Raw genomic sequence first — 25,731 nt, forward strand, 5'->3', positions numbered from 1 at the left:
GTCCTCGTGATGTATCGGATGCATATTTTTGGGCAAAGGTTTTATGTGCAAGCCCTTGTGCATTGCGAAACTAACCGAGATGAGGATGAGAAGAATGAAGTCTCGAAAACGCGCGCCACAGCATTCTGGCATCCTGGCGGCTTATAGAGGAACCAGGATGAGCGCGCGCGCTCGCCCCATCCCTTGCTACAATCGCTGCAACGCCCGGTTCGATGGCCGGTTTCGCTGCTCCTGCTGGCAACATGTTTCCCCGGCGGTCGTCGCTCGTCGCGTCGGCGGCGTTGCTGGCGTTGCTCTTCTGGTTTTGATTCCCCGCGCCTGTGCGGTGTGCGTGAGTGTGCGGAGGAGCGCGCCGTAGAAAAACCATGTCTTCGTCGGCGGGCCAGTGGAAGCTGGTGAGCAGCAAATCGAGCAAGAACAAAGCTGCGGCCGTCGGTGCCAGCGGCGATGGCAAAATGTCGAAAGCCCAGAAGAAGAAGCTCGCTGAAAACATGCCGCGCATCGAGCCCCTAGGTGAGCAGTCCACGTCACCCACGTGTGCGGAAAGGACGTGGTCACCGCGCAACGCCGCGTTGGCCGGTTGCACCCGCGCTGTGCGCACAAATTGAATCTGCATGGGCTCTTCGGCGTGGGGCTTCAAAGCGCAGCAGGGGTCGGCAGCATCCCCTCAGCTGCTGGTATTTTGACTGCGTACACATGTAGCATTGATTGATGCTGACCTGCTGCGAGCTGTCCTAAACCAACTCACGGGGGAAGGTGTGGGGGGAGGGGTAATCGGAGCGATGACACGAGCTGTAGCGATCGACCTTGAACATTTTATTGACACCAAAGCGGCGTAGAAAGACCCTAGAAGATCGGGGTAAACATTGACGTGAGGTGATCTGATTTCTCAGAGCAGCGCCTTCGTAAACGGAGCATCTACACGCTGCATCGCATTTAAGCTGCAGAATTCACAGACATATATACTGGGAAATAAACCCACCTTGACAGCCAATATTGTTTACAAAATGGAGTTGTAAGTGGACGGCTGGTAAAGGTCCCAGCTCCTCAAACACTTGTGGAGATCGGGTCTAGAAACTGCAGCCGATTTTGCGGTTGTACTCTAGCAAAGTGCAGTGTGAATTCTGCACTGTGTGTGTATGTACGTGTATAAATCCTTGTTTTTGCAAATACAAGTGCATTGGAAAGCGATCGAGGGGGGTATACCCATGAAGCACCAGATGCCGCGTGAGTTACGAAATGTAGGTCAAGCTTTCTGTACGAAAAAATAGCGGGTCAAGAAGTCATCCCGTTTGCTGGTTCTGCTGTATGTCAGTTTCGGTGTTAACTTCATGCACCTGTACACATGTTAAACCTGAGCACGCATACATGCATGGAAGAGAGAGTTAAATTATGATAGAGGTGTTAATGCGTGTAGTTGTGGCAATGATGCCTGGACTTTTTTAGCTTCATTGCTGCTTTAGTTCGTCTGTGAGGCACAAATGACCTATCTTTATCTTGGCCGTTAAACCGCATTTTACAGTGCACACATTGTACTTATCACGACTGCAGTGTTGACATGAACACTTAATAAAGCTAGCTAGAACACTTGCATGTCAACTAAAGGATCTATACCAGATAGAGAGGAAGTTACATGCCATAGCCATTCGATGAGCTCTATATACTGTAGACTGCATGCTGTGGTACAGGCACTGCACTCAGGCGTAGTAATAAAGCCCGGATTGGTTAGTGGTACATGGTATTGTAGATCGCGCTACATTGTTCTGGGGCTTGAACATAAAACTGATTGAAGTGCAAATCTACAACTGTTTTATTACATTGGAGTCTCTTATACACCTAGTTTCGAAGACACGGAAAGGAAAAGATAAGGTAAATGGAGAAATTATTGAAACATATGTAATGAAAACAAATAATTTAAAATGTGCAAGTTTGTCATCCATCGCCTGCAGTAGAGATGTAGAGTAGAGTTCATAGCATTATGCACGCCGTGATAATGAGGGAAACAAACAGACAAACAAACAAATACACCTTACCACTAGAGGTGATCAGGTCGACTTTTTCATGTGAAAAAAGAAACTTTTCTAGCAAAATAGTTGTGAGTACACATTTAATCTTGTCAGTTCTGTTTTGTGTCTTATAACAGGGCAGCGCATTTCAAAATACCCATCACCACAATCGTACAAAAAGCAATATGGGCTATGAGCAGGAGAAGTACATGTACATACCATGGAAGGTAATTTAAAATTTTATTTCTTGAAGCCTAGTTTAGCTTATCAGTAACGGTTTACTCTGTCGGTAGGTGCAAGCGTGTTGGACTGCACTTGTGAAGATCGTAATTTTCTGACTGCACTGTTAAGCTATCCTGCGATCAAATTGAAGTAATTTATGCGGTTCATTTACTGTTCCTGCCAAGAGTACTTACAACTGTAGTGTTTTTAAAATTTGTTAAAAAATGTCTTGTTAAAAAATATTAAAATTTTGCATCCTTGTGACATGTTTGAAAATGGGCCTCCTGGCAGTATGTACTGTTAGTGCAGTGCATCAGGTACTCATGCTGTTTGAACCGATGCTTTATTTGAGGTTTTTAAAGTTGTACAAGTTGTGTTGCAGCAAATGGAATGTCACTGTGAGTAAATCACAATGTAGTGTCATCCATGACCAGTGTCACCCGTGACACCTCCGATAGGAAATGTAACACGTGTCCTGGTGCTTCCTGGTGCTGAAAGTGGCGAGCTGTGTTTTCAAAAGCCAGAGCCTATAACTGTTGGCTTATGGTTACAGATACAAGAGCGCATGCAGGACTCAACAAAACAGCAATGACTAGAATATAGACGACTCTCTCTCTCAGTCTAAAAACTCAGGAGAAAAAAAATCTATAGAGATGATGATGAAGGAACACCTCCTGTTCTTGTAACTTTTTATTTTGAAAAGGGATGCAAATTTATACCAGTGCAAATGCATTGCCTGAATTCCTGTGGACTGTGGCTCTGCTTGTGTGACTTGCAAACCGTAGGGCTCACATGAGTTGGAATTTCGGACAGTGCAGAAGTTGAGCTCATTTTTTTTTTACTGTGAATATCGTCTAGGCTTATCGCTGCATTCCATCAGTGGAGAACGCATGCATGCTCTCATCAACTGTTGTTGTGTGGGCTGAAGTGTGGTTGCATCACCATTGCACGCTACTTGTGCTCTCTGGTAAATATTTTTCCAGTGATCATCTGCATGACATTAGTGTGTTTGTGTGAAGGTTTGGGTGCAGGTGTTGTGAAGGGCTAGAACTGTCCCACAGGTAGCTTCCAAGTCTTCCAACTGCTGTATCTTCTAATGTCTAAAGACAGGCTAGTTGGTAGTTTGCATTGCGATTCTAACTGTACAGAGACATTATCACCAACGAGCGAAAGGATGGACAATGCGAGAATTGCTGGTGTGGACAGTGTGACGGTTGTCCCTTCTTTCTTTGGCTGCAGCCGTGTTGTCCATTGTTGCTCGTGTGGGACTTGGGCTCCTTTATTATGGTAAGCAGGAGCCTCACAGTCCTTGTTAAAACAAGAACTTTGATTGAGGCGACATAAACAATGTTAAGCTTTGAGCTACTTTAGACATTATTCACTTAGTCAGTTTTTAAAATAGGCTGCACTGTCTGCCTTCACAAAAGGTTGAATAACTCATAATGGACTTCTAGGGGACTCTGTGTATGCAGCTGAGTTACCTTTATTTTAAGTTTGGATATATGCACCTACAAAGTATATCTTAAGAGTTGGGGAGACCATTTATATTGTGCTTGACACTGTTTGGATTCATCTGAGCTTGCTCCATAAAAATCTGCAGTCATCATCATCATCAGCAGCAGCATTGTTGACACAAGCATCATTTGTATCATTATCACACTATCTTTCCTTCCTTCGTTATGTTAAACCGTAACTGCTGTGTCTGAACCATGGGCTTGACGTTATGTCAATTGAACGCTATGATTTCATGCCACACAGTAATGCGAGGGTGTACACGTGACAGGTATGGGTCCTAATGCCTGTCCGTGCCATATGTCTGTGCAGCCCCGCTGAAGGAGAGCACCACGCTGTATGATGCCCTGCAGGAGAAAGAGGAGCAGAAAAAGCCGACCTCTGCCCCTCCGCCCAAACCAGCTAAGAAACCGCCCAAGAAGAAGCCAAAGGAGGCCAATGCTCAGCAGGCCTCCAGTCTCAAGGCCCTGCTCAACAAGGTGGTGACTATAGACTTCCCAAAAACTCTTCCTTTCCTTTTTTTTTTCAGCTGAACTGTTTTTGTTTTGGGGATGAGACTTTTGCAGAGGATGGGCTCAAGCTTCTGCAGTTAGAAGCCATGCACTGTGTGGACACACGTGGCAGCAAATCATAACTGTAATTTTGTGCTTTAAGCACTTTTGCACGATGTGCTTCCACTACTGCTTCAAGCTATGAAGTTATAGATTTTGTAGAAAGAATTTCTGCATAGTGTATTTTGTGCACTGAAAAAAAATTTGTGCTACTGGGCACCAAAATCTCCATAAGTTGCACTTTGGGCACAGAACTGTCACTTAATTGAGATTGGCGATGCTACAAAAAGGAGGAAAAATAAAAATTTAAAGAGAGACGATGGGATGTGTTGGGCAAAACTTTTCTGTTAATGAGCTTCCAGACTGCTTGTAGCGGAGAGCACTTGCTATTTGTGTCGCAGTTTTTGCACATGCACCATTTAGCTCCTTAAAACAAGTTAAAACCGTGCCGTCGTGGTGGGAAGGTTTCCAGGAAGAACGTGGATATATGAGTGCATGGCTGCAGCTAGTTTTCTTCGTCAGAGTATAAAAAGGCTAAGTTTTTCCATGAAACAGTTGAAATGCATGCATATGACCGAAGACAGAGCACCGCGGCACCTCAGTCACCAATCGATTAGTGTGAATGACTAACGTGAGCAGGTTAAGAATAAAAGTTGGTAACCAAAAAAAGGCAAATCTCACCGCGCGTCCATTGCAGCATTTGGCATTCACCTAACCAGATGCCTAATCTTTCCTCAGTCATCTTTGTACCTTTTAACAGAACTGAGGCACTATCTGCAATTCTTGCCGACACGTTGTGGCAGACCTCTCAGATTTGGTGTATGTAGCCTTGCCCTTAGATTTGACTGGTACAGCTTCTTGCTCTGCACTTTTCAGCATTCTTCAACCTATGCACTGCTGAATCCTCCTCCTCCTCCTCCTCTTTAGGTCCCGGTGTCTGAGGTCTCTCAGCTGGTGTCGGAGGGCAAGGCGCGCTTCCCGACCAACCCTCTCCTGTGGGCAAAGGATCTGGCCGCCTTCCTGAACAACAAGCTTGAAGACGCACCCGCAGCTGAATCGTTACCTCCCTTCGAGGGCAAGCCACCTGGTTGGTTCCTTGCTTTGTGCATATTCTCTTGTCGCTTTTTAATTGTGAAGTGAGGTTGTTCCACTTCACAGTGTTGATGCAGCATAAGGCCAGGGCTTTTTGATACTTTCCTATTCGTCATTAAACTTATTACTTTGGGAGTGCTCTGTGTGCCACTTCGTATGACCACACCGCAGCACCACATCAATCTGAGTGTTCAGCCTTCTGTTAGAATAGAAGCCGGCACCGTGCTATACACACATGTGTCCTCAGAAATCACTGATTGCTAGTGCTGTTGAATGTCAGGAAAGGCACTAGGAAGGCATAAAATTTGTTTAAATTGCACTTCATCATTATAAGGTGTATTGCCTTATTGTAGTCCACTTTGTGATAGTCCTAACACGGCACTTTTTATTCATTAATGGCAGAACAGCAGCTTCCTGGCATGTGATCGACACTGATGCTCCTTGTAGTAGCTGGATCTGTCTCTGTGAAGTTTGGGTAAAGTTTCGTGACCAGTAAAATTGTCGGAGGCACTGATAAGGGCCGGGAAACCAGGATGGGATGAGTGTCGCATGCTGCGTTTGGTGTGACAGTCTCTTGGAACATCAATACTGACACACAGAGTATAAGAGGTTCATTCGCGAGTATGGACAAGAAATGACCTAGGAGGGTTTGCAGTGCACTTTTTTGTGCCCAAACTAGGCCCGAACTTCAGATTGGGGTGGGTGCTTTCACAGTAATTTTTTAGCATGTTTTCTGGGAAGCTTTAAAGGTTCGCTTTGGACAAGCTGATGCCTGTGATCATCTACTTGCAAAGGTCTGCTGTCTCATTGCTCTGTTATTTATGTGATGGGCCGCTGGTAGTTTTAAATAGCATCACGTGTAATTTTTGCCTGCCCTCATTGTTACAGAACAAAGATATTACTCATGTTACACCTCTGTTTTGTAACCTGACTTTTGTGTGAAATAAAAAAAATATTCCTATTCTGATCATGAGCAAGCTAGTGCTGACGTGCAGTTTTCAAAACATTGTTTGGACTCGAAAGGAACTGGAAAAAAGTCTGTATAACCAAGCGATCAAAAAAAAAAATGCAGTGATAGCTCTTTGGCATTAGAGACGGTTTTGTGAAACTGTCCAAGTAATTGAGGTGGGTGGGTTTTCAGGGCCCAAAAAATCAGCTGATATAGTTGCATGTGAGGACCAAATTACATCAATCTGAAATTGCCCCCTGCCATAGCACGTCAACATGCCTCTCTTCGTGGTTCTCATGGAATTCTGTGCCTGTGTGCAGGGTTTCCGCTGAGTGAACTCGCGGCAGGTGTGCAACGACACTTTGTAGAGGTGGTGTCGGTGACCACAGATGAGGGCCGGGCCTTGCTATGGGAGCACTGCCTTAATGGGGCACTGCAGGCCATCTCGAGTCCCGCCAGTGGCGGCAGCGTGATGGGTTTCCTGCTGGGCCTACAACTGCTGGCCTCCCGATACCCGCACGTTGTCACGGCCGTCTTGCCCAAGGTGATGACCGTACCCCTTAAAACTCTGTGGCTGGAAAGCTACCTGCCGAGGTGATTCAATGCCTGTGGCCTTCAGCTGCTAAGCACCAGGTCACAGCATAGAATCTTGGGCCACATTTCAGTGGAAGTGAACTGTGAAAATGTCAATGTGCTGTGTGATGTCAGTGCCCATTAAAAAATAACCAGAGGTTGAAACTAATCTGGAGCCGTTCACTAAAGCATCTCCACAGCTAAATGTGCAGCTGCGGAACTTCAAACCACAGTGGTGTGGTTTACGCTAATCTAATCAGTTTAGACGGTATTAGAGGGCAAAGTGCAAGGAATAGAGGTATAGGACAGTGCCCATCCTGTCTTCGCAGACTGAGTGACTTCTTAGGCTAGTTAGTGTTATTTATTAGGTTTCAGTCATCTTTTCCCACCCACATTTGGGAAAATTGCCCCTTGTATATTGGCGAGATTTGGCAGTGTTCAGGTCACGTTTACTTATCCACTCAGAACAGAATGCTATAGAATACTATTCGGCCTAGGCAATAGCAGCAAGTGTGCTCGGCACAGTTTAGAGATGGCAATGAATTTTGCGGACAAGGCAGTTATAACAAATATAACAAACTCTGACATCATAGAAACAGTTTGGCGCTGCTGCAGTCATTCCAGATAAATTTGATCGCCTCCCGAGTGGCAACCATAGTGATAAGGCTGCATGCTGGTGGCTTTAAACATAAAGAAAAAAAAATGTTCGAAAGCTTTGCAGCAGCATAGTACGAGGTGATGCAGTTGTACCCTACTGTGATGCATTCAAGCCTGCTTCTGGTGTTGGCAGTAGCAGAGACCAGCAGGTTTGGTTGTGCCATTGTCTTCATAATGAAGCATGTGGGGTGTGCTGTGTGAATGCATGGAAACCAATGATTTTGTTAAAACAAAGGCCTAATAATAATAATAATTGGTTTTTGGGGAAAGGAAATGGTGCAGTATTGTTGAACTGTGCTGTAAGGGAAGGGATAAAGGAGGGAGTGAAAGAAGAAAAGAAGAAAGAGGTGAGTGCTCCGGAATAATTTCGACCACCTGGGGATCATTAACATGCACTGACATCGCACAGCACACGGGTGCCTTAGTGTTTCGCCTCCATAAAAACGCAGCCGCCGCGGTCGGGTTCTCCGAATTACTTTTGAGGAAAGAGTCATAATGAGAACGTTGTGTGCTGGGTCTGATTGCACTTGGCTGACGTGTGACGCCCGCTGTTGTTGCTGTAGATGTGCCAGCTGCGTTCCCAGTACCAGGGTCGCCCCGCAGCCTGCCTGACCCTCCTCTGGGCTGCCTCCCAGGCAGGGTTGTCCGACCTTGGAGCGGGACTCGCTGGTCAGTAGCCATACCACACGTTAGGAGCAAGTCTCTGCAAGTCAGTAGACACCGAGTAGATTGAAGTTGGCCTCTGTTGACAGCTTATCGCTTTCTAATGACAAAGAGGCTACTTTCACTGCAAACAGAGCTTTTATAAGCTAGACAAGATCACAGACTGAAATACGGTTATATCCTCCGTAGGCCATTTTTGCATGCTGACTGGTGCATCCGGAAATTTTTTTTGCTTGTGGATCTGTAAAGCTAGGATACAGTGCCATTCGCTTCCAAAAGGTTATTGTCGAGTCCCCCTCTGTATCAATGCCATGAGTTTGAATAAAAGGGTAGGAAAGTTATTTAGTGCAATTTTCTCGACTGTAAATTTCTTTTTTGATCCCTGACAAACTCCAGCGTATTCAGAAAGAGCCATAAAATCGATGTTTATTGACCCTTTGAGATGCTTACACAGTTTTGTAGGTTGCGAACTCTCCGTTTTTTTTCTCGGTGTGCACTCTGGCTAGCGCTTATTTTGTTTCAGGTGAAGCCAGCATAATTCATATAGCAAATAAAATGCTTTTTCATGGAGAGTAGTGAACGCAGGAAAAATATTTCACTAAACAGTGAGCTTGGTAGCACAATCTACACCATTTTCTTGCTGTCAAATTTTGCCACCAATACTGATCTTTTTTTTAAATTCTGGATATCCTGCGCCATGTTCATCCTGAATACACAAAACGATTCCGCAATCCGTAGGGTATTGATTTCACAAAATCTGATATTTTAATATTACAGTTTCAAACTATTTTGACAATTTGTAAGAAATTTTTGCATGTGCGTGTAAAATATTAGCCATTGGCGTTTTCCATTAGGAAAGTAAAGAATTGGAAAGACTGCAAAGTTTTTGTTTTGGGTCGAAATTACATATGTTGCCTGAAAGGGTTATGAACAAAATTGTACGGTGTTTTTCTCACTGTCCCTTTGATGTAGTGCTGATTGTAGACCTGTTGTTCCAAGTGCAGCAACTTTTGCCATTCTCTGAGTGTTAGCAGATGTCTGTGCCATTATGAGCAGGCGGCAACTGGTTCGTGTGTCTGTAGTTTGTTTAGTTCGCCTGTCCGTGGGGCATGTGTATGCTTAAAGGGAAGCTGAAACGGTTTTCAAATTGCATGAAAAGCTGTGGTTGGAAAAAAAGGACTTTGAAAATCGTGTGTGTAAATTTTTTCTCGATTCTGTTCGCAAAATGAGCCGCAGTCGTTTGTTAAAAACCCGCCACCGACACGCCCTCTTCGCTTCCGGAAGCGCCGAATGGGGGGACGGAACTGGCGGAAGTGACGCCATTCACGGGTAGTCTGCCGGCCGTCCTGCTCTGCTTGCTGCTTTTCGGCCCACGCTTTGGTGAACGACGGATGCGTAATTTGCAAAACACAGTTCTCAAGCCAGCTGAAAGCAACGCGCTACGCAGCAACACAGTCGGTGCTGGCCGGATATCCCCGTAGATGACGTCACGACGATCCCGGCCAATCGCGGGCGTTCGCTCGGCACCCTGAGACGCTGGTGCCCGTTTTCTTCCAAAAATCAGCTTTTCGCATTTATTTCCGCCCTTTTCGAATGCGATATTCTTTTTCAGCGGACTAAATACTCTAAAACGCCGCATGGAACTCAATTTTTTCTAAAAGTGCTTCAGCTTCTCTTTAAGCTTCATTTTCTTTGATGCATGGGATAACCTGTGGCTCCTTGCTAGCACGTAGAAGAGCCGAAACGATACATGTCTCGCATCAGCTGTAGGCACAGCGTGCATGTTGTTAATTGTACTGACCAACTGTTACATACATCATGTTCATTGCACTTAACTTCAGTACACATGCTTCTACCAACATTCCCACACACTTTGTATTATGCCTGCATCTGTCCCAGCAGCAAGGTGCGCAGGTTGCTTTTTGTGCTGATGAAGCACCTGACATATATGCAGTGTGGCTGGAGCTGCTGATGCCGGTGATGGGGACACGTGCGTACGCCTCGTACGCCGTGGACTCCCTGTCAGCACTGCTCTCACGCCACCCTTCCTCGGCGGGCAAGGATGCGGCGGCCGGGCAAGCCTGCAACCTCGGTGAGCTGTTGCTCTTCACGTTTATGGACGTGGTGTATGGGGCCAAGCTGCCGCTGTCGTCGGAGCATGGGCGCGTCCTGCGTGACCAGCTGTACCCGCGCATGCGCCAGCTGTGCTATGCAGCCAAGGCCAGCCGCAGTGCCTACTTCCCCTCGTACCTGCGCCGGTTGGGCACCGGTTCAACCCAGCTCAACACGGAGGTAGGTCTGCATGTGCATGATAGGTTTCCTTCGAAGGAACTACGATTTTACAGAGCTGAAGGACGCAGTGGCTGAAGCCAATCGAAGAAAAACCTTCGGCCAGCGGCGTCATCTGATTTTTGCTTTTTCACACTAGCTGGTGCACGGAAGTTAACCGCGGCATCGTGACAATCGGTCGACACCATTGGCTGGAAGGCCTCCTTTGAGGGGCATCTGTCGCTGCATTCTTGAGTTGTAACTGTAATTACGTACTTCTGCATTTGTTTTGCTTGGGCCTGTGACATGATGTGCAGTATGAAATAAATAAATAATAAGTAATGTGGTTACCCTTCTGACATGCAAGATGGGTAGCAATAGCACCCATGACCCATAGACTGCCGTATCTTTCCGTTGATCAATGACAGCAGTGAACGAATTCGACATTTTAATGTTTTGCTCTATTAGACCAGTCTGAGGCATCAGAATTCTGGTGCTTGTAATTTTGTCTTGGGGTTAGGTTTTTTTCTTGGGTAGCAAGGAGAGCTGTAACAATGCACTGTTTCCTTGTTATGGAGGAACGGTGTGTCATGAATGTGGGTGGAGCGTCACTGTAGACTTAAGTTGTATCTTACCAGAGAGCCTACTAGGTACCCCTTTTCCACTTTGTAACAGTGGAAAGGGTGGTTTAGACACTATATTGGGTTTTCCCGGAGGCAGGGGCATATTTGTGGGTTACTGTTGGAGGCAGCAGTTCAAGTGGGGTCCCATCTGAGTCATGAATGTCTTCAACTTTTCTGGCCGAAAAATTTGGTTCTGGCTGAAAAATGTGGTTCGGCATGGTTTTCCTAAGTAAAATTTCTTGCTTGGGGAGGGTGACTGCCCCATTGCATCCCCCTCCCCCATAAACACACCTCATCTATGTGTGCTTTTGTATTTTTGTCCCATCATGCGCTTGCCTGTGCTTGTTGCCGCTTCCAGTGACCTTCAAGCAGCTCTTTGCATCCATTTGGCACAAAGATGTCTTTCCCCATCGCATGCTTTGATTTTAAGGCACCCTGTGATCGATGCTTGCTGTATCTGCATATGGTTGCTAGTAGCTAAATCCTCCGTGCCAAATCTAGTGCTGCCATGGTAGCTGGTAACAATTTGCTAAAGTTCTGGTCCACAGGGCACAGAGGTCCAAATTTGTTCTAATGACTTTGTAAAAAGACCTTGAATGTGATGTATATCCTTACCCAGCCGTTTCGACATATAAAAAAAACTTGAATTAGAATAAAAATTCCTTCAGTAAGTGTTATGATGATGTTTACTGATGGAATTCCAAACGCTTAAAAGCTTAACAACTTTCAAATATTTTGTGTCCTGCCAAATGTGCTGCGTTTAGCTGTGCAACCCGTGTTTGTAAGAACACACAGAATATCAAGAAGGCCTATTATCAAAAGCTAAAAACAGGCTGCAAGGTTTGTTTGATAGTTCAGTAATATTCAGCATGCAAAAATATGGTATGTAGCTGTACTGTTGCCCGTTTGTTCGCATTTGAAGCAAGTTGGGCAACATGTGTACTGCTGTTGTTCAGGAAAAGCTTGCTGTGAGGTCACTAAGCAAAAGGAATCAAAGGATGTTACTTGCGTTAAATGCAATACCTGAAGCATGGACCCGTGCGAGCGCGGGGCACAGTGCAGTGGCTTCTCGCGGCGCTGTTGTTTGTTGTGTTGCATTCACGTCATCAAGCTTTGTTTATTACTTTCTGTTTTGTACATGATGGAGATAGATGTAACATGCAGTTAGTGTGTAAACACTGTCTTGTTACATTCTGTGTGGGACTTTCGAGTGGTATCTCATGCAGCACAGATTATGGGCTGCAGTTGTATGTTCAGAATGATACCCATTGATAGTGTGTTCTTGGCTGCTGCTTTATCTTTTTATCTGCGCATGCTGCCTTCCATTGTTGTTGCTTTATCTGAATCTGTTGAACCTTGTTGTATCTATCTCTTTCAGTCTTCTTTATTTCTTTTTTCCCTTGTTATGCTAGCTTGAAATGAGGGTAAGCACCCAGTGGCCAAACTAGGAAAGGAAGGTTGAAAGGGGGAGATTTTTAGCATAAGAAACTTCCTATTAACAGTTTAACTACCCCTGGTTTAAGCTTCTTCGCTAATATAGCATGCTTCTTCGGGGCATTTCAACCTGCATTACTGAAGCAGTGGGTTGACAGCTCCAATGTTGCAGTTCGTGAGCATAGCTACTGTCGCAGCTTTCAGCATTGCTGTGCTATTTGACCACGGTACGGAAGGTTCAACGCTATCTGTGTGTTTTATTGGAAATGTTTTCAGGAATTGTGGCCATGGTTTTTCTAAAAAAATTGTCACGTGAGATGCATCAGTAAAAACCTGCACTGTTTGTCGAGGCCCAAAAATGATGAGGCTGTGCACTGGCATCAAGAAAGAACGATGAATTTAATGCCCCTGCCTTTAAACATGTCAACTTTGGCCTTGATCACAAATGATTCATAGTATTTCCTTTAGTTTAAAACTTTGGTTGTAGACTAGTGCAGCAGAGACACTGGACGGAGAGCTGCGTAGTCCCTGTCAAAAGAAGCTTGAGAAGACAGCATGAGCACTTGTATTACCTTGTGATCTCTAGGTTAGTATTGTGTGAGACTTTTTGTGACATTTATTCCAGCACACATGCATACCAGCTTGCCTAACTCATAGTTCCTTTACAGGATGTTTTCTGTGATTGGTTGACTGTGATTTTCTGAATGCTTTGTGTGGCACAGTGGCTATAATGAATGCTAATGGGTAGCCACTAATGGGTATGTGCCTCTTCTTTGTCCCTGTGTTGCATGCAGTTGCTGAGTAGTCTAGAGGAGTGCCTGTGCCGAGACCCCGAGTGCCTGTCGGTGTGGCGGCAGCTGTTTGTGCGCCAGGCTCCGCAGTCGCTGCGGCTGCTACAGCACCTGGAGGCCAAGGATGCCTGGCGCCACCTGCCCCGCCCCACCCAGCGCCGCCTGCAGGCCACCCTGGTGTCATGGCGCTCCACCACGGAGTCTTCGGAGCCAGCCCTGAAGGAGTCCGTCAAAGTGTGTCAGGTGAGCACTGCAGCTGGTCCACAAGGGGCACCCTGTGCTTCTCTCTCGTGAGGGTTCATTGATTAACCGTGGCATTGTCATGAAGAAAAAGATCATGGTATGAAGGGAGCACAGTTAAGAAAAAAAGAAGAAAAGTGTAGATTTTAAATGTACTACCCAACTTGGTACACGATGGCCTAAGTAATTGGTGGGCTATAAAACACCAAAAATTGTCGTCATGATGATGATGATGGGTGGCATATGATGGGATAGGAATATCCAAGGGTGGAGAACAGTCTCATTGGCACAAGCATAGACAGGTGATTAGCGAAGGTGTGTCCAGTGCTGGAAATTGCTCAACATTACAGATTGGAACTTCCGCTGGTACACCCACCAGACCCGTCGTTAAATACTAATGCATAGGCAGTCGCATGGAGATTACTCTAAACATACGCGTACCCACACCCGATCCTGGCGAACCATATGTTCCCAGAGGTAAGATCAGACGAGTGTACACACTGTGGGTTGAGAGGGTCCCTTGACTATATAATCTGGGAATGCCCAAATTCTCCTGGAAGGGTGCTAAATATCGATCCTAAAGAATCCTGGGAGACCCTGCTGCATAGTTCAGACCCTGAGCTCCAGCTTCCCCTCGTCCGACTGGCTGAAGAGGCCGCTGGGACACAAGACCTCCTGGCCAGCATCTAAAGTGGTGCCTCCTGCCTCCCCGGCCTAGTGCCGAGGGGGGTGGGGGAATGCCCTTTCTGTTGGATAATAAAAGTTCTTTCCTCCTCCTCAGTGCTGGCCCTTTTGATGCCGAACACATATATACATGCAGTGATGTAGGTGCTGGAGCACACAATGATGTACATGCTGCAGCGATCTGCCTTTTGAGCCACGACATGGGGCCTCCACATGGGAGCTGCGAGGGAACAAAATGCACAGCAGTGCAGCTGATGACATAACTGGTACATCACACTAGACGGGCTGCCGTTTTGCTGGTAGTAGTATGCAAAAAAATGGTGCAAGGTGCAGTGGAAGACAATTATGGGAGAGCTGACCAGCAAGTGCATGCTTTGTGCGAGTTTTGATAACAGTATCTTGAAAAAGCAAGATTGTTGAATCAGAAAAAAGCACATACCTCAGGAGTGGAGCAAGTAGGTTGGTAAATTACTGGCATGCTGACTGAGAGTTGAGGGTGGCAGATGTCTGCTTCAGCTGCCTTCATAATGATGGCTTGCCAGATAGACGGAAGAATCACTGTGCTTTTTTTAAAATGCAGTCGTAGGCAGACACGATGCTGACGTCATGAATTGATAGGCATATGTCAGCAGACTTCATCACACAGCGGTCTATCAAACTAGACCTATGGTGATGCCAGTATGACCGAAGACTGGAAGTCGCTGCATCGTGACCAGAGTTCGAACCAGCGATGCTGAAAGGCAGGTTGGCGGAGCTTCGCACAACCATGCAGTCTTCTGCAGGTCGCCTGCCAAGTGAAAATTCTAAAGAGATGTGATACTTCAAGCTGAATAAAGCTGTGGTTTCATTTTTGTTATCTGTACTGGAAATGGATGTAACACGTATCTACATAACATCTAATGCTTGCACTTTGAGACTCCTCCAATTGTTAGCACTTGCCAAACCCTCACATTTTCCTTGAAGGTGCTCTGTGACAAGTAAAGCCAATGAATTTGCACAACTTGTGTATGGGGAAATTGCAGAGAATGGATCGAGCAATTTTCATGACTGGGAATAGTGTTCAGGTGCAGTTCTGGCAATAATGACCTAAAATCGATTATTGTTTACATTGCAGTACGCTTATGCCGTGAGTGGGAAGTGCTAATGCTATGCGAGGTCCACTGAATGGCTGCCTAGCATTGCTGAGGGCTGCCGACAGCGCTTTGTTGGCATCGCTTGTGGAAAGCAAATCAGCCTGTTTTGTTTACTGCAAGTGGTGACTGAATACAGACTTTTTTGGCTAAAGTGGTTGAAAATCAAATATTGATGGCATCACAGAATGCAGATACAGCGAGCGAGAAGGGCCGGTCACTGTAACTGCATGGCCTGTCAGGTATTTCTCATGAGGACAGTCATACTTATCAGCTTTTTCGCAGTGTTATTGCACCAGATGACTTCAGCAAACCTACTGTTAATGCAAAAGCTGGGACATTATTTACCTAAGCAGAGCGCAGCTTACATTTTATGTCATCAAAAAGAAACAAGTAGTGCCTTCCTGTACACAGCTGTGTAAATGAACAGTTTTGCTCTCATGCTGATGCCCTCATTGCCTCACTTCAGGAAAGTCAGCACTTGCTGGGCAAATCCTCAGTCCTGGAGCACTGTCTTTAATTAAAACATTCCTTCTGCTAATGCTAATAAGTGAACTGTCAACAAAACATGGTGTAAAAGAAAGCGAGCACCATACGTCCAAATCAGCACCCACAACACTCGAAAGCTGCAGCAGCAGTCTTAGTGCGGCTATAGGCAGAGCAAAGTGCTAACAGTCATGAGTATTGGTTAGTGCAAAAGGTGAGGTGTATTGTCGTTGTAGTGCCTCCCAATTACTCTCCTTTCGCATCGTCTGCTACATTGCCACCGTTGTTCACTTGTTGTTGCTTTGCTGGGCGGGGGGCATGGCTTGCACGGCTTTTCCGGTCACATCCACTCATCGCAATGTGGTCTTTGTCTCTCATGCTGTGGTCAGTGACAGTGCGCACAAGTACTTGGCTGTAGGGTTGCCATTTTGGTAGTTTCCTATGCATTCGCTATGGGAGTGGCAGGGAGCAACGTCGTACAGATTGTATCCATCATTTGCCGGTAGGGTTTGATGCATGCAAATCAGTTGTGCAAAAAGCAAATTGACATGGGAGCTGTGGCAGAGTCGCTTGCTGTCTGTGTGTTTCCACCGCAGTTTTTAGTACCCTCTCATTGTGCTAGCATGCAAAGCGACTCTTGAATTAGGTCGTGACAGTAGATGCCACCATGTTTAAGTTCCTAATGTTTTGTTTCTGACCTTGTCCTTAATTCATGAAAGAGGAATATACAAGAGCGGAATCTCCGTGTTAGCTCGAGCAGGTACCTGGATAATATCACATGAGAAGTATGTGCTGGTAAAAATATGATAGTACAGTTGCCCCACCTAGCAGCACTGACCATAAGCTTTTCTTGTGTTCTAAGGCTTCCCTTTTGCCAAAAGGTTGAGTACATAAAGGTAGGAAAGTGATGTCCTCATTGTGATACCCATATAGAAGCCAGTGGTTGCTGAAATCAAGAAGGTCCTTCCTTAGCTGTTGCCCTCCCCGTTTGATCGCATTCTTTGTGGCACTGGTGGCATGACAGTGCTTGGCTACTGAGCTAGAGTAGCTGCGATTGAACATGGCTGCGGCAGCCATGTTTCGATGGAGGCGAAACACAAAAAGCACCCGTGTGCTGTGTGGTGTAAGTGAACATTAAAGATCCCCTTGTGGTCGAGATTATTCCAGAGCCTTCCACTACAAAACCTCCTTCTCTCTTTCACTCCCACCTTCCTCTGCTCCCTCACTGTGGGATTGAGGTATCCGCCCAGAAGTGAGACAGTTACTGTGCCTCTCTTTTTGGCTGCTATGGTTGGCGTGGTCCTGATTAACACTGATTAGCTATACACAATGTAAACTCACTAAAAGGTAGAAGGTTGGACTGCCGCCGTCTCAGCTCAGTTGCTAGGGCACCGTACGTGACATACGGAGATCGTGGAGCCCATAGGCTTTTCTTCCTTCTGTCCAATTATTTATTGTCTAAAAAAATTGTGCTAAGAATTTCCTCACTTCTACCAACACAGCCATCCCTATCCCTTCCTTGGTTTCACTGACTGTCGAGCTTCATGTCTTTTTCTAAGAGGGCAATCGACTGCCAGCCATATTGTAACTTGCGTGTGCATCAAGCATGGGCACTTCTCTTGCCATGAGATTTCACCGGCATGTAACTTTACACAGAGCTGCTGTGAACATTTGTGACCTAATTACACCGCAGGAAAGGGTGAACATTTCTACAATTCTTGCTTCGCGAGTGTAATTGTCATGACGAACTGCAGCAGATAGTTAGTGGTTATGTGAGCAGTATGGAATGGATGTCATGAGGTTGCCCCGAAACCTTGTGTGAATTCGTTTACTGCCATAGAAATTATTCACTCTTGTTTGGCGGGCAATAGTAGCCTCCCATATTGGAACATTGTATACCAGCCGATACGGTTTTGTTGGGAGTTTGCAGTTAGAAGTTTTGAGCGAAGAGTAGGTGTTCTGGGAGCAGGTGCAGGTGTTCGAGGGGTTCATCTGTGCCGCACTCAGAGCACGTGTTGGCTGAGCTGCTGTGTTACAAGTGACATGTCATGACTAAGGTGTGCCTGATGCCCACAAATGTCTGATCCTGCACTGTGTTAGTTCACTGGAACTTAAGGCGGAATGTGGGGCTAAGCTCACAATTTTCACCAAAAAAAATGTTTTAAATTTGTGTTTTTTTTTGAATTCCTGATTTAATAAATAAATGTCCCACCAAGTTTTGTGGTTATCTGTGCTGTAGAAACAAAGGAAATAAATTTTTTTCACAAGATGGTAGGGCACATCTGCCGTCGAAAGCGCCCGTCAATGCATTTTCAAGATGCGCAGTGGAGCGGGCAAGAAACCGAATGTGGAGTAAATTCCCATGGCCGCCGCAGTGGCACAGCGGTTATAGCACTTGGCTGCTGACCCGAAAGATGCGGGCTCAATCCCGGCCGCGGCGGTCGAATTTCGAAGGAGGTGAAATTCTAGAGGCCCGTGTACTGTATAATGTCAGCGCATGGTAAAGAACTGCTGGTGGGCGAAATTTCCAGAGCCCATCAATATGGTGTCCCTCATAGTCTAAATTGCTTTGGGACGTTAAACCCCATAAACCAAACCAGACGTTATAAAGTTTGTTTATCGCGCTTTCTAGTCATGGGAGACCTGCTGTCGAGAGTGCACCAGGTCACTACAGAAAAACTAAAAAAGGAAGACATATTTTTGCCACGGTAACTGTGAATAGACTGGCAAAGCGAAAGAGAAGCTTAGTTTAGTTTAGTTTATGGGGTTTTATCATCCCATAGCAACTTGCTTGGATTTAGCATGTTCTGAAATGTTTGAAACTATTTTTCTCAGTTTCCATTTTTTGGGAAAATAAAACTGTTAGGAAAACTATGATTTTCAAACTGCATTGCCTAAGGCTGCTTTCAAGGTGGCTTCTAGACTGAAATTTTGTCTGGAGCAAGGTGAGGTATCTTTTAGATCCATAAAAGTTTCATAACGCAAAAAAATTATCAGATGCCTGACATACAGTGACAGCAAAAAACAAATGAACTTCATCTTTAAAAAGGTGAGATTTTTACAGAAATTTAAAAAACACGCGATTGGCCTTATCCTGCATTCTATAAACAACCTAGGAGGTGTATCTAACCATAGACAATTACTATGCCTTCATTATTTTTGAAATGATAGTTTTCCTAATTTAACAGACCTAATTGCTATAAATGACAGCTATAAGCTTTTTCTCTATATGAGCTATGGTAATAAGATTTAGAATATAGTCTGATGACAAGAAGCTAAACCACCCTGAAAATTTTTTCAAAATTGGTACCGCAGTTCAAAAGTTGACTCTTCAGCCTAGCATCCCCCCTTATCACACCACCAGGTGCTCGCGGCCTAGTACAAGGGTGCTTTCTTCCTTTTCAGACAACACCACGGTGTTTGTGAATAATGGTGCAGTAATCTTTGTCTTTTCATGATAATAATCTCGTTACTATCGCCATGCTCGTACTGAAGGACTTTCCTGCTGCCTTAACTGATAACATGGTTTTACGGGGTGTCAAACTTTGTTTGACATTGTTGAACATTGTTCCTTGCTCTGTTGTGCTTCCTTTGTGATGGAATGTCATCCATTCGTCATTGTGAACCTCTAGTTAATACCAGCACCCTGTGTTTGTAGTGTGCCATCCACGCACATTGCGTTTTCAGGCCCACAAGTGACCTGTGTGCGATGACAAGGCAGTGCTCTAGGGATTGAATTCTCTAATTTTCACTTTTCGTGCCTTATATGTTTTGTTTACGAATTAAACAGCACGAACAGTATGTGAGAAAGCAGTAAATGGAATTTTATCCATTTGCTAACCATTATTCATTCATTTACCATTACTACCCATTATCCGTTCACCATCTACTTTATCCATTATTGCATCAGACGAGCTGGTGCTGATGTAACACCGTGGTGCTGGTGTAACATGAATGAGTTCCGCAGATTAAGTTGCAGTGTTCACTTGCTACCACAAAGTTGTTGATTTAATTTACAATATCACCACTGTGCATACAGAGGAAGCTAACAGTTATTGAAGCCAAGGAAAACATAGCGGATTGTAACCCTTTGTTCAAGGGTGGCGCTAATTGGGACATAACAGTTGTTACATAATTAGCAGATAATTTAACTGGTGGTTCAAGAAAACCCATTCATGGCGTCGGTGTGGTCCAAACCCATGGCCTCCACATGTCACATGCATTTCTGTACCAACTGGGTGGTGGCATGGCTGCCTTTTCTTTCACTCTCCATGAAATCATCTTCTGTCTTGAAAATTACACAATGACTATTTCTCCCCAGTCAACCCTGCCCTCAGCTTTCCAATGTTTTCCTTGTTTTCGCTGACTGTGTTGGCTTCTTTTGTTGTCATCATTGTCAGCCTGACTACGCCCACTGCAGGGCAAAGGCCTCTCCCATGTCTCTCCAATTAACCCGCCCCCTGCTGCGCCTGCCTTCTCTTGGAATCCAGTCCGTTGGTTATCTTGTCTCGCCTCCGCATTACACGCTCTGTCCAAGCTTATTTCTTCTTGATTTCGACTAGGATGTCATTAACTCGTGTTTGTTCCCGGATCCACTCTGCTCTCTTCCTGTCTTTAAGGAGTATAGACTCCGAATAGTGGTGTCATGTTTTCTTCTCTACAATGATGCGGAAGACACTACTATGCTTGAATAACCACGTGGTATTCACCTAAGGCTACTAAATAATCTATAATTGAATTCTTTCTGTGATGCTGTTTCGATTTCAACAGCCAAACAATGGCTGGGATGTCAAAGAGTGCTTTTATGTACTAAGGCATGGAAAAACGTCCATATAACCGCTGCATCATTGTTAAAATCTACTGCAGTGCTGAAGCTAGCCTTTCTCAAGAGTTGGAATGACAGCAAATGTGTAAGCAGCGATTATATTGCAGTTTTTTCATTAATGTGACCTGTAAGCACACGTTGAGGTCACAGTCCTCATTCGGCTGTTGAAACCGAAACAGCATGAGAAAAAAATGAGATTATAAATTATTTAGCGGTCGTAGGAGAACACCAGATGGTGGTAATCCAAGTATAATAATGCCTTACGCATCATTATAAACAAGAAAAACATGCACCCAAAAGTTAGTTCTCTATACTCCTTTAACGTTACACCAATCATTTCCCTTTCCATTGCTCGCCACGTTGTCCTCAATTTAAGTTTAGCCCTTTTCGTTAGTGACCACGTTTCGTCTCATTTTGTATGTGTATCCCATCAAGCTGCTCACCTTCTTACCATAGTCTACTGAATATCACTGCGAGTATTTTTCGGTATGAATGTCTCCCACGCACACGTGCGTACGTTTTTAAAATGTGTCACTTTTTTTCCATAATCTCTGACAGGTTGCCTACGGTACCTTTGTGTTTTGCGCTCGGTATTTCACTTTACTGTTGTAGGCACTGAAGGCAAGGGGCAGTGACTCCTTAAGCTTTTCCTCAAACGACGTTTTTCTTTGGCCCCCTTTCACCATGCTGAAACCACTAGAGAGCGAGAGATGAAAAACAACTAAGAATTCTGGGTGCATTCGAGTATTATGACTGAGCTCAACAGTAGCTCTGAATTGTCTGCTGAGAAGGCTCCCGTAAGCCTTCTTTTGTGACAGCAGGTATTGTGAGAGTTGCTTTTTTACACAATAAATGATTCTGTCTGCAATGAGTGCGTAGCGGCACTGACATGTAGCAGTCATTACAGAAGTGAGGTTGCAGAGTTGGTCTGCTTAATGTGAACATGAAGCATTAAGGTGCAGATGGCACTTAAACCTCCACGTGAAGTCTAGAGAGGCAGTGTTATTCCTTCTGGCTCCGCTGTTTACTGTAGAAGTGCCATTTCTAATTTTTTGCAGCAGAGAAACTGGCATGGGGTCAATACAGTCAGAGCTGCAAGTGTGCGGATTATGTAAGATAAACTATTGGCCGCACGAGAACTAGGAATATCGGGTTGGCTTATCAAGTTGCACTTGCTACGGTAGCCCAACATCCGTGTGGCACTTTTTGCCTTGTGGAATGTCAAGCATAGATAACATCCTGTGTTAAGGCAGGCTCTTTACCTGCTAGCATTGGAGTGCGAACAAACCTGGGAATGGACTGAATGATTGACTTGAAGAGACATGCAGTTTCTCTCGAAAAATAGTGGTACATATATTTTTGAACGTAGTGCTGAGTATGTTTATGATTGCACTGGTAATGTGAGAAATGTATAGTGCTGCATTTTTTTTCTTTGATAACTTGTTATACGTGGGAATGCAATGAGTGACTCGAGGTGAGGCTGTGGGTCATTTGTCAAAGAGTTGTAAAGCAAATGGCTCCGAATAAAATTCTGTGGCTGCACATATGGTCATTCGATGTTGAGCAAATAGATTTGAGAAGCTGGCATGAGCTTGTGATCTGCAAAAAATCTTGTTCCTATCAATTGCAAAATGCCTGCACTCTGATATTTGGCTTAAGCTTATGCTGCCACCGTCAACTCAGGCTTAGCGCTCACAGCTTTAAGAACTATATGTGCAGTGCCTTAGCAATATATAATAATTTCATTAACACCATTAGTTGTAGTCGTGAATGATCACTCAAGAGCGGTGATTTGGTTGCATGAAAACACAGTAAGAAAAGAAACTGCAGAGCAAGACTGTCAGAATTTGGACCTTGGACAAAACAAAGCATAAAGCATGAGAAGAGTGCATGTACATTAGGTTGACAAACGAAATGCCTCCACCTTGTCGCCGTGCACAGTGCCCGAAGAGGCGCACTTGGACTAGTGCATGCACTGCTTGACCTACATAGTTGTTCAGATAAGAATTAGTGTGCTTATTGCTTCTCTGTGTGATGCCTTGTCTCTCTGTCATACTCACTGTTCTTCATATTGTTTACCTCGTACTGCTCTTACACGCACACATGCGAGTGCATAGCACCGTGAAGTGTGCTTCTGATGCGTTCACAGGCTGATGTACTGATTGTTGTGCTATGCTGCATTTGTAGTTGTTATTTTTGCTTCTTATCTGCTTTGGCTGACCCTGCACTTAAAGTCCTTGCCTTTCTTGAGGGGCATTTAAGGAAGCAGACCTTTTAGGTAGTGTTATTAGCGTATGCAATGTCCAATTCTTGTCATATTTCTCGCTAACAACAGCAGGCAATAGTTTACAGATTTGTTGAAGGAGATTTGCTTACAAGGTGCTGTTTAATTAGTGTAGAACAAAGCTTGGGAAGCTTATTGACGGGCAGGATAAACTTGTTTTGGAAGGATGTTTACTTTATTGAGCTTGGGCCTTTGGAATTCGGGGACGCTCTCTAGGTGCTCAAAGCACTTAAAATGGCCACATTTTATATGTGGTTGGTTGGCGCTAATGAGAAACATGTGAACGAGCATGTGCCTGCATGCAGTTATCATGCTTTCGGTAAACGAGAAATACGATCAGGCAGAGGGAAAAATTCGTTGCGAACGAGGTTGCAGCGATTGCAGCGAAAAGGTGGTGTTCCGTTTTCTGCACTTAACCGTGGTTGCTGCGTCGTGGAGAGAGTGCGGTGTTTAAGCACTATGTCGAGCGTTCTACGTTTATCGCGAGGCGTGGGCTCCCACGATCGCGAGGTTAGATCGCCATTTTGCTCTGGCGATTTGTTTTCGTCGTTTTCGCGAAGGAGGAAGGTGGCGACGAGTGCAGCGCAAAGCTGCATCTACGCGCAGGGCCGACGTTTAAAAAACCGACACTTCCCGTGTCACTTGGGTTTTTGCAGCGCCTGGACAGCCTCGGTTTTGATACGCGCGAAACCCGCACTAAACGCGCAATCTGTCGGCTAGCGCTTCTTCTTAGGTGACGGGTCGACCGCTTTTTGTTTACTTTGTACCTTACATTTCAAAATCCTTGCCCCAGTCCGACCTGAACCGTTTTACTGGCGGTGTAGGGCGAGCTGCGCATTGGTTCACGCCCCTCGACCGAGCATATTTATGCTTTATGTTTCCTACTTTTTGCACTAACAGAACAGAGACGACGACCTGCAGGTGCATTGACCCGAGCAGCCCCCGCACCGTAGGCTTTTTCACATGGTGTCATTTTTTTTCTCCTTTTTTTTTCTTCCGCGATCATACGGGTGGCGGTCGCCGGCCTAGTCGGCCTACGCGCCGCACACGCTTGTCAACAAACAAACGCCGCGCCCAGATGGCACAGATGGCAGCAGTGTCGCTTTCTGTCTGTTTGCCCTGTATGTGCCGCATGCGCGGTTGCTGCGGGTCTGTTCGCGTGTAGTGGTCGATAGCGCGCTACGTTGGCCTGTTTTCGGTGTCCGCGGAGCATTTCCGCTGGGAAACGGAGTGTCGGTGACCGCGCTGGTTGCAACCCGCGGGCACCGATGTCTGCTGTGGGCGGCTTTCGCACTCCTTGAGGAAAGGTCAGTGTGCACAGTGATATCTGCCACGACCCGATCGGTCGCGGTGCGTTCTTGCGGGTGCAGCGCGTAGGCGCACTTTCCAGTGTCGCCTTCTTCGATCCAGCTAATTGTGCGGTTCGTTCCCTTAAAGTACTGCGCAAGCGAGCTAGCGCCGGGCGTGTTTGCTTTGAGGCGTGTGCGTTTGCCGACTGCGGACGCATGGAGCGATCAAACGCGCCGTCGCTATCCGGAACGCTGGCAGCGGCTTCTCCGCATAGCATTACTCGTTGAAAATAAAAAAAAAAGCGCTCTCCCTAGGGAGTCATTACGAAGAGAAAGGGTGCTGTGCCCCCCAGGGCTCCAGAAAACAGCTCGCATCGCTTCTTTCCTGTCGCATCGCTAATTGACGTCAGCAACGTCAGCGCAGTCAACACGAGAATGGAGGGGGACATTCTGTACGCGAAACGTAGTGCACCGCCCTCCCAGCCTTGATTGTCGCGGGCTTCAGTGTTGAAAAGCGAATTTGCTTTTGGTACCCCACGTGTGAGTGGTATTCCTTCTTTAACCTTGCCGCTAAGTTGTGCGCGCGGTCGCCGGTTTCCTACAGCTGGCTGCATTTCATTGTGCGCGAAGTAAAAAAGGAGGTGTGCTATACACATGTAACCTACTGTACAGATTCATAGTTTTTGGAGTTGTTAGTTGTTACGCTCGCCTATAGCTCTTAGCTGAAACTGATCACAGAAGGGGCATATTTACCCGAGACCTGTCCTCAAGACCTGCATCATTAAGCAGCTCTTTGTAAATCATATAATACTTCCTGCAACCAAATCGTTTAATTTCAGCCGAATTCAGTACAGTCAGGTACGAAGCTGCTTGCAACACATTTTCCTTAACAGTGTGTTTAAAGATGGAAGTATGAGCTCACATACCATTGGGGTGCTAAAACAGGGAGAGCTAGTTATGCTTGGCAGTCCCGAGGAAATTAAAAAAAAAGCCGTCTGCTAAATAGGTTTTGTATATAGCAGCAGTATTGTGAATCAAAATAAAGTGAACGAAAAATAACGTTACGAGGCATCAGGTCATGCTCTAAGGCTTTGCAAAACTGTAGTTAAGTGGAGTGTTGGAATAAGCGGTGTAGAAACTGTAGTCCTTTGGGCAGCCATGAATACACTTGTGGTACTCCGTTTCTGCTTGTTGTGCCCAGGAATGTCAGTGGAGCCAAGGACGTCACAGAATCACTGTGCACGAAGGTTTTAACCCAGAATGCATTTAAAGGTTGCTCCCCGAGGTTTCTTGTCCACATATTTTGAGCAGAACGCTGTCTGCACTTTGATGCTTTCCATAAGGACAGGAAGGAATGTACATAGGAAGTTGATATTTGTATCTCCATGAAGTTTATTCTTATCGCTATCTAATTACGCAATTTCAAGTGTGTTAATTACACTTGGGTTACTT

General features: G+C 45.5%; 1 protein-coding gene across 1 annotated transcript in view; it reads left to right on the forward strand.

Moving 5' to 3' along the window:
* The first annotated feature begins 248 nt into the window (after positions 1-248).
* The window catches only part of Tmem214 (Transmembrane protein 214), a 33,687-nt gene continuing 8,204 nt past the window's right edge, over positions 249-25,731 (forward strand). Inside the window, exons 1-7 of the mRNA XM_077640918.1 lie at positions 249-513; positions 4,053-4,219; positions 5,219-5,378; positions 6,653-6,876; positions 8,126-8,231; positions 10,180-10,517; positions 13,345-13,584. Coding sequence (XP_077497044.1) covers positions 366-513; positions 4,053-4,219; positions 5,219-5,378; positions 6,653-6,876; positions 8,126-8,231; positions 10,180-10,517; positions 13,345-13,584 — 1,383 coding nt within the window. The 5' untranslated portion in view covers positions 249-365. The remainder of the gene's footprint in view (positions 514-4,052; positions 4,220-5,218; positions 5,379-6,652; positions 6,877-8,125; positions 8,232-10,179; positions 10,518-13,344; positions 13,585-25,731) is intronic.

This window comes from Amblyomma americanum, chromosome 10 (assembly GCF_052857255.1).
Source record: "Amblyomma americanum isolate KBUSLIRL-KWMA chromosome 10, ASM5285725v1, whole genome shotgun sequence".
Lineage (NCBI taxonomy): Eukaryota > Metazoa > Arthropoda > Arachnida > Ixodida > Ixodidae > Amblyomma > Amblyomma americanum.